This window comes from Pseudopipra pipra, chromosome 20, assembly GCF_036250125.1.
Source record: "Pseudopipra pipra isolate bDixPip1 chromosome 20, bDixPip1.hap1, whole genome shotgun sequence".
NCBI lineage: Eukaryota > Metazoa > Chordata > Aves > Passeriformes > Pipridae > Pseudopipra > Pseudopipra pipra.
Window position 1 is genome coordinate 4,384,367 of NC_087568.1, and position 9,356 is coordinate 4,393,722.

At 47.2% G+C, this 9,356-nt stretch overlaps 1 protein-coding gene across 1 annotated transcript in view; it reads right to left on the minus strand.

Moving 5' to 3' along the window:
* CFAP77 (cilia and flagella associated protein 77) overlaps nucleotides 1-9,322 on the minus strand; it is a 60,255-nt gene extending 50,933 nt beyond the window's left edge. Inside the window, exon 1 of the mRNA XM_064676844.1 lies at nucleotides 9,005-9,322. Coding sequence (XP_064532914.1) covers nucleotides 9,005-9,130 — 126 coding nt within the window. The 5' untranslated portion in view covers nucleotides 9,131-9,322. The remainder of the gene's footprint in view (nucleotides 1-9,004) is intronic.
* Between the last annotated feature and the right edge of the window lie 34 nt (nucleotides 9,323-9,356).

Genomic DNA, 9,356 nt, shown 5'->3' on the forward strand with positions numbered 1-9,356 from the left:
TATGAAAAATTTGCCTTGCCAAATGAACATTGTATACTGAACTTGTCAAATCCTCTCTCCTGACACAAATAAAAGATAACATTGGGTGGCAGCATGTAAAACAGCACTGACAAGACAGCTAGGATGGAAGCAAAGAAATGCATATTTTTCTCTTTCTCTCTTCCAGAGCAGGGAATGGGAATGATCCAGGTGAGCTGGCGTGTTACAACCAAAAATACATCATCTAAAGACTTAACAAGCCATTTCAAGGCAGATTCTAAGAAGAACATAAGCGATTCCATTTCTGATTAGCAAAATCATGACGAAAGTTTCAACTTTTTTCCAGGCAACCAAGAAAGATGCTAAGGAGGAAGAGTGGCTGGATAAAAGGAGGAATTCAGTTAAAAGTTCCCAACTCTGCTGTGTAGGCTGGAAGGACTACTCCTAGCACTGCTGAAAATTATTCCAAATATATTTAAAAATAAATAAGGTAATGATAGCATTTTCATTAGATGTGCAGTCTCACCATGTAAGTGATTTTTTTTTCTTATTAAAATTGTTGATTGAAGGCTGTTAGCTGTTTATCAGCCCAAAATTACATTTTTTTCTCTCCTAGGGGTTGCCTCTTAAAAAAAAAAAAAAAATCACAACAACTGCATAGTTAGAAACAAGAAAAGACTCCTAAAACTGCAGTTTCTGTTTGGGGGGGGGGTGGGAGGCAGGAATACAAGCATGAAACACAGATTGCACCTTCAAATCCCCGATGGCATCACGCTTCTTTGTTCTGCTAAGAAAAATTAACCTCAATCTCGGCTCAAGGTCCCCCGATTGATTATCATAGTCATTTAAATACTGTAATCTCATTTTCAGCATCAGGGAAAGGGAGCGAAAAGAAGAAAAAGAGAAAGAGGTGGGGAAGCGAGGGGGAGAGAAAGAGAAAACAGAATAAATTATCTGACAAAAGGAAAAAAGGGCCTTTCTGCTTACGGAGCCTATTTCAGATCCTTCCACTTGATTGGAAAAGTTGATGAAGTTTAAATGAAGCAGAATTAGAGGCTCAGGCCACTGAGTATTGACAGGGGCCCATGGAAGAATGTGCAATTCAATAGGCCTGATTTCTGTGGAAAACAGGGGAAAGGCCTAAATGGTATAATCTTCAATCAAATCTAACATCGACACTGACAAGGCAGGGTAATGAGATAGGCCAGATCAGGCATGTTGGTTAAAGAAATTAATCCCTCTCGCTGCACCAAGAGTTCAGCTTTGATGCCTATTGTGGAGAGCCCCGGCCCAGCCTATCTAAATGCTAACTAACCACGGGGGTGATCTGGGACTGTGCTTTTCAGCGCTGGGGCTAAGCTGGGAATGATTTTAGCTCCCTGGCTATGGCAGAGGTGGGATTGCAGCCCCTCTCCGCGGCTCCGGGAGTGGTGGGACAGAGCCTGGCAAGGATAGGGATGGAGCTTGTGTGGGGAAACTTGGGTTTGGGTTAGAGTAGGGCTTTACCACCCCATAATACGTGGTCATTAGTGGAGTTACAGTCACCTCCTGACCGTCCCGTTGGCATCTCCTGGGAGCTGGAAGGGTGATGGAGACAGCAAATGTTGGGAAGTTGAAAAGCTGCAAACAAAGGGGCTCTTCTACCTGGGTGAGCAGCCCGAAGCTCCTCATAAAAACCAGTGATATTTTTCAGGCTACTTTGCTCTTTACAAGGTTCACTGTGTTTGCTTTACTGATTTTTATTCCCCCAGCCAGGGAGTTACACTATTATTTTTAATCAGGTTTCACTTGTAAGATTTTTAGGCACAAATCCTGTGTTGGTTTGCTTAAACAAATCAAACTAGAGGTATTTCCCTTGATATTGAAGTTTTCTTCAAGGCTGTTGTTGGAAATCTAGTAATAAGAGTCCCACTTCCATTTATCTATGCTACTTCAAATAAATGTGAGTAGAAAAGTCAGTGTAATTTATTTTATAAAATACAAATGGTTAAAAAGGAAAATATTCTCAGAAATGCAGGTTCTATCTAATCTGTACAATGTGAGCAGCCAAGCAAGAACAAAACAATCCCTGCTAGATGACAAAGGCTTCTCAAATTCAATAATTAGGCATAAGAGCAGCTCTAAGAATTTGCATGGAAAGCAATCTGCCCTTGGGGAAAGTGAGGCTAAAAACTTGCAAAAATGAGGAGCTGAAAATGTTGGTCCCTGTGGTTGCCGAGGACGGGCTCTGTTTGCTCTGTGTTCTGCCAGGCAGCACTCAAAAAGGAGGAGAATGATTGTGGGGAAGGTAAAAATAAAGAGCTTTTCACCTTTTCCTTGGGCAGCTGCCCCACAGTTGCCTGTCTAACACCCTCCTGTCCAGGACTGTCCTCACTGAGCCCCCACCAGCCTTTCCTCTGTGCTCAGGGCACTTCCTGGTGCCTCTTCCAGAGAAGGAGGGATATTTATTGGTGGTGGAGTGGGAAGCTGAGGATGGAGAGGAAAGAGGGGAGAGCTGTTCCTGTGCTCTTACAAGGTTTAGCTGGGTCTCTGGTGCTGCTCTCAGTCTGCTGGGCTTGGTGTCCCTGGAGAAGGGTTGGTGGGTTAAGGTCATATTAGTGGGATTTGGAATATCCCTGACTTGGTCTGAAAATAATCTCTTGCCTTAGTGTGGCTCAAGGCCAGCACTGTAAACTGGTGGGGGCTCTCCCCCAAAGTTTCTTAAATCTTTCAGATAATAAAGCCTAAGTTTTAGGTTCATCATAAAAATTTATATCCTGCTGCAGCTCTGGGTGCACTGTGAATGTATGGACCCATTTGTGAGCCTTTTTCATTTTAGTTTTTTCCCTATTCTGCCCTCATTCTCTCATCCTTTGGCTTAATTTTTGCTTTTACATCACCACCAAATGAGGCAAGAGGCTGTACAGATGTTCTGTGCTATGACAGTGCTGCCATTAGGGTCATAATGCAACAATTTGGTCTAACCATTATTATCGTTCTGGCTGACTTCAATAATGCACTTTTAAATCAAAGAGCCTTTGAAGCTTTATTTCCATTGTATTAGACAAATAAACATAGAAGATTTTCACGAACATAAAAGGCATTCACCTTGTAACGTTTCTGGGCTTATTAGTCTCACCAATTTGCATTGTTTTGTTCACATAAAGGATCAAAATGCCCTTTTGCTTGATTTTGCATCCTGCATGTGGATCTTGGGGGTGAGCAGCTCTGAATACCTGGTGCTGCTGGTGCTGTCCCTCTGCCTGCTGAATCACAGCTGGCAGTGTGCAGCCCAAGTCCTGTGTTCAAATAACCAGGAGTAAAAAAACCACTCCTTTCGCTCATGCAGAATGTTTATTTGCCTCTTGGAAATACCTTATTTATTTCAGTGGTGTCTGTGCAAAATATGGGAGGGCACTAAAGCTCATAAGGAGTTTAATTTTTAGTGTACCAAATAATTCATTTAAAAATCTTAAATGAGTTCATGCTGAGAAGAAAACCCTTAGAAGTCGGAGCATTGGAAAGAAAGCTCAGAACCAAACCTAATGATTATTTGACTAACCAGCCCTTCATTAGCTTATTTCTCTAATGAATTATTGAGCTGTACAATGTAGACATTTCAGAATACATTTTTAAAAGCACAACACTGGTCTTAGATTGCAAAAATATAATGGTACGAGTGATATAATAATAATAGTAATAAGCACACAAAATGCTGCCTAAACACTAATTAAACCTCAGTGTCCCCAAGCAGGAAGCACAGAAGGCAGGATGCTCAGCACATGCAGTGATTTGAGGTAAATAGTATAATTAACAGCAAATAAGACAACCTTATTGCAAATACAGCTCAAGGCACTTGTGGCCACTCTGCTCTGTGTTGTGGGGGTTCTTTACCTGAGCAGACAAACTAAAACCCGGTCTCTGACCAAATTTTCAACAGATGTATTGATTCCAAACAGCTTAGAGCAGGTTTAGGTTAGGAGAGGAAACAGAGTTATTTAAATCATCAAAGCTATCACCTGAGGAAAGTTATCTAAATATTCTGGAAGCTGCCTCACAGAGTTGTGATGCCAGCAGCAGAGCTGGGCCATGTGGAAGCAGCTCTGAGATCTTGGCTGTGGCTGAAGGCCCAGATCACTGGAGGAGAGCAGGGATAAGGGGATCTGACATCCCTGCCTGGGCTGTCTCAGCTCACTCAGAGCCTGGGTGCCCTGTGGAAAGGGAATGATTTTGCTCCTGTCAGTGCCAGTCCTCACACAGACACTACCCCTGCACACTTCTGATGGCTCATCCAGCCCTCTCTGAGCATCCAGCCATGGGGGTATTTTTAAGGAAGCCTCTCTTTTAGCACCTTCCCTTCCTGCCCAGGTCAGCAATCCTTGCACAAAGGTGGGTGAGGATTACACAGGTGAGTGGTGCCTCCTGGTTCTGCCCTGGGAAAGGGCTTGGAGAGATGGGAGTGTGGTTCTGGGTTCACCTTGGCTCCTCAGCAGGCTGATGCAAGAAAAGCTAATGAAGATGAGTGGATTTGGAGAGAATGTAAAAAAAAAACACCTCACAGTAAGGTAAGGGATAAAGGCTTAAAGATTGAACACAACATTCAGATGTAAAAGCCCCACTGCAGCCACAGTGCAGGTTTATTAATAATGCTTCAGCTCCAGAGTGATGGAAAACCTGCCCTTTCAGTAATTACTGTTTGCAAGAGATGTTTGTGATGATGCAGTTTACAGCTCCAAGTTCTAACTTTATTTTTCACACTGTGCATTTGTCCATGTTTGTCTCTTGCTTAATTACAGCTTTTTTTCCCCTTTTTTCACAATGTGACACAATTTTAGTTTGATCAAATGTCCCTGCTTGCTTTTGTAGTGTCCATCCTGTGGTTCATTCCAGAAACTGAAATGATTTTGCAACAACTTTCAGCAGTGCCTTGTTCTGTGGCAGAAATACTTCAAGAGGAGTGAGAGGAAAAACCAAAGCCTGGTGAGTGATTTCTGCCTTTACCTGGTACCCACTTAGGGAGTGGAGTCCTGTGGCCACCTGGTTAGTGCCCTGTTGTTACCCCCACCCTCCATGAGCATGGAGCAGCTCCTGGGGGAGCCCAGGGAGAGCTCTCCTGTGCCTCCTCTTCCTCCACAAAAAGGGCAGTTCACTCTCCCTGGTTTAGCAAATCCTTCCTCTGCTGGGATTACTGGGCCCTCGTGTGCCAGTTCCTGTAGTTTTGTGAGCTTTTTTTGATCATATATTCTTCTTCTGGAGATTGTAGCCACTGAAATTTTATTGCTGGAGTCCTGTGGCTTTTGTTCAGTCCTATTTGGAAAAAAGAAAAAATTCCAGCCCTCAGGGCTGGAGAGGAAAGCTTAGGAAAATGAATCCTAAATGGCCTGGCATTCAGACCAATAAAGACAGCCTGGCATCAGTTTTTATGTAAATAATCAGCTTTTAAAACAAGTATTGCACATTCCAGCAGTTCTGTTTGTTAAATCTCTGTCTCTCCTGCAGCCTGGACTGAGACCTGGTGCCAGCCTTTCCTGTGCTCTCCTCCTCTTCCTCCTCAGAACTGCTGGTTCTGAAACAACTTTTGCATGTCGAGAGCTGCTGTTGGGGCTCTGAAGGTGAGTCAGGTGCCTCTCACTCTGAGGGCATTTCCTGGAGAGCAGTTCCTTGCTTTCTGCATGTCCTGGGGCTCCACTTAAACAGGTAGGAGGATGCTTTGGCACGTGGGGCTGAATTCTCCATTTACCTTCACACCCCAGGGATGTGTCTGATTTCACACTGGTGACACAATGACTTTGGAACTTATTTATGCCATGTTATCCAGAAGATCTCCATATAAATGTCACCAAACTTCTATGGACAACTTTTTCTGTAGTTCCTGTTGAGCATGCCAGGGGTTAAGTGTGGTAAGCTCTTTATTTCCTTCCCAGAGCTGGTTTATTTTTGTAACACAGGAATTTTCAGTAAGTTTGTACAGGGAAAGTGCTTGGCTAAGGCTTTTATTGGTGAAAACAAACCAAAAATGCTTCGCTCAGTTTTTCACTGGCATCAGTAGATGAAATACTTTCCTCAGTTTTATGCTGCAAGCAAATATATATATTGATAACTCATTTAACTCCTCGATTAATTAAAACACATCATACATTCTAGCAGAGAAAAATTAGAGCATTTATCCCTAGAAGTCTTGATGTGAGAAGATGATGGTTTTAATCTGTGATAGCCAGTGTGTGTGGACACATCCTGGTGGGATGGGGCTGGGCAGAGCCAGAAACAGTCTGGGCAGTGGTCTCGTTTGGATACATGATGCCACATTTAGAAGATAAATAAAAGAACTGGGAGAGAAAGCAGCAGATCCTGTTGTTGGCTGCTGCAAAGTGGGGGTATGTCACACTTTGACCAAGGTTTTGGGGACCAAGTGTCCCATCCATCACTCCTGGGCCTCAGGTTCCTGTGTATTTGCTGTCCAGAGGATCTGAATGGCAGCTGCTGGAGCTGTGTGTTCTTCATGCCCTCCCTCAGCTGCCAGCAGCACTTGTCCAAGCAGCAGTTGTCTCAAAACCTTTTGTCCCTTTCTTCTAAACCATCTCTGTGTCCTTGGTTTTCAGGTGGCCCTGCACAGCGTGAGGGCTGGGACCTGCTGGCCAGCCTCTCCAAAATGCCATGTCCCCAGGGCTCTCCTGAGGGAGAAGAGGCTCCAGACTGCAGCTGGAAGCAGGAGGAGATGTGGCAGAGGGCTGATGCTGTAAGTATGTCAGTGCCAGTGTGTGCACCAGTGAGGGGGACTGGCCAAGTGCCAGCGTTCACCTAGTCAAATGCCATCCCTTCCCTGTCACCCCCTGGCAGTGAAGGACACCCTGGTAAATCCAGCATTTGCTGGGGCACAGCACAGTGTGGGAAGGCAGCTGGCAGGGGGGGGTTTGCTGCCACAGACTTTACAACAGAACCTACCACGAGGTGAAATTACCGCTGGTTCCAAGAGTAAAACCATCCCTGGTAACAGCCCAGCTGCTCCATGCTCAAGGATTCCATCAGGTGGATGCAAATCTCCTTACATCCCTACCAGCAGGCACCCCCCTGGCAAGGAAGCCCTGAGAGAACAGGAATTGTCCAGGGTGCTAAAATCGAACACTATTTTTTCCCCCCAAAAAAACTTGCTCTAATTTTAGTTTTACCTGGCCACAGAGCAGAAATACAGATTGAAACGGACCTTAAAGTTCATCCTGTTCCACCCCCTGCCATGGGCAGGGACACCTTCCACTATCCCAGGTTGCTCCAAGCCCTGCCCAACCTGGCCTTGGACTTCCAGGGATGGAGGAGCCACAGCTTCTCTGGGCAACCTGTGCCAGGGCCTCAGCACTCTCACAGGGAAGAGTTTCCTCCTGGTATCTGATCTAACCCTGCCCTCTGTGAGTTTGAAGCCATTCCCCCTTGTCCTGTCACTACAAGCCCTTGTAAATAGTCTCCCTCCAGTGTTATAATTCTCCCAGTGTTCCATTTGTGGAGCTGGGATTCACGGTGCTGATGGGTGGTTTATACATATTGCAATTTAAGGAATGTAAATAAGTAGAATTGACCCAAACCCTTCAATTATGCCTTTGCATACCTGGAATGCCATATAATTACATGTTTTTCTGATGCATATTCAGGCATTATCTACAAGGGTATTTACCAACACCTTTTGCTGAGAAAGGCAGATCAGTTTGGAGGGATGAGGAAGGTGTGGGGCTGCCTCCATCCCGAGGAGGTTCACATTCTGTGTCACACCAGCTCTTTCTAGGGGGCAACTAGGTGAGAAATCACCCCTTATTCCACATTTAAGCAAAGACACTTCCCATCAAATTTACAGGATCCAGAGGAAAAGAAAGAAAGTAGAAGTTGTGGATTTGAACAAGTGAAGCTGCTTTTGAGTTCTGATGCAAAGCCTGCTTTTCTTTTTTTTTTTGCCTGATATAATTTCCAAACATATTTTTAGAATTTCATGAGAAAGCAAGAAAAGTTATTCAACGTTGCAAAGACTAAAATTTTCAGCGATATTCCAGACTTTTTATGGCCGACTTCCAAGCCGGGGTGCGATTACTGAGGGAGCTCAAGAGCTGAACTCCGCGGTTAAAGTGTCACCGCTGGCTGCGTTGGGAAAACAAGGCTTTGGAGCAGAACCTCGGCAGGGAAAGGACCAAAGAGCAGCCGATCCAGCTGCACCCGCCGTGTCCCCCGGCCCGGAGGGCTCGGGGCTCGTTCCCTGCTGGGGACCGGGCTGGGAGCGCTGGTTCGGGCACGAAGCTGTTCCGCGAGTGCCATCCAGGGGACGGGAGCTGCACTTTCAGCTGCTGCTCGGTCCGGGGCAGGCGGGGTTAAAGCGGGACCTGCGGTGGGTTGTGGAGGTCGAGGAGGAGGAACCAACCGAAGGGAGATGCCTAAAACTTCGTAAGGCCCGCCCCGAGCTCGGCCGGTGGGCAGGGCGGGGATACAAGTTGAGAAGTGTCAGGAGTTTGAGAAGGGACCAGAGCCTCCACAGCAGGGCTGGAAATCCTAATTACAGAATCCTTAAGGTTGGAAAAGCCCTCCAAGATCATCGAGTCCAACCTTTGACCAACATTGTCAACCAGATCGGAGCAGTGAGTGCCATGTCCAGCCATGGACACATGTCCATCCTTGGACACATCCAGGGATGGAGACCCCCCCACCTCCCTGGGCAGCCCCTTCCAGTGCTGGTGGTATTTAGGTGCAGTTTGTGTGCCACCCTCCTCTGCCTCATCTTCTGGGGGGGATGAAGAGCCACCTCAGTGACATCCCAGTCCCTGTCCCCGAGCTCCCCAAACTGTGGGACCACAGACTGGGAAAACCCCCGACCCTCAGAGGGAGAACTCTGTACCCGTCACCCTCTGGGACCACCGGGACTTTGAAACACGAAGGAGCAGCGAGGAAACCAATTTTCCCCTCCCGTTTTCAACCTTAAGGGGAACCTTTTCCGCTGAGGAGCTGCCTCGGGGACCGTGACCCCCCCCTCCTGCCCTCCCGGGGGTCCCGTTCGCAGTGGGGGCCCGGGGCTCACCTTGATGATGAGCGGGTTTTCGAACATGCTGAGCCGGATCACCCCGAGCCGCTCGTTCTCGGTGCCCGGGCCCGCCTCGGCCAAGGTCATGGGCCGCCGCCGGGGCCCCGCCTTGCCCCCCGCCATGGCCGGGGGGCTCTCGGGGGTCCCTGTTCACGGGGGTCTCCTGGCGGTGCCGGTCCGGGAGTCTCGGTGGTCCCGGTGCCGGTCCCGAGACTCTCTTGCCAGTCCTGGTCCCCGTCCTGGTCCCGGGGATTGTCTCTGCAGTCTCAGTCTCGGTCCCAGTGTGTCTCTCTCTCTCTGTACTCCCGGTCCCGGGGGGTTGGTCCCGGGAGGTCTCTCCCGGTCCCGG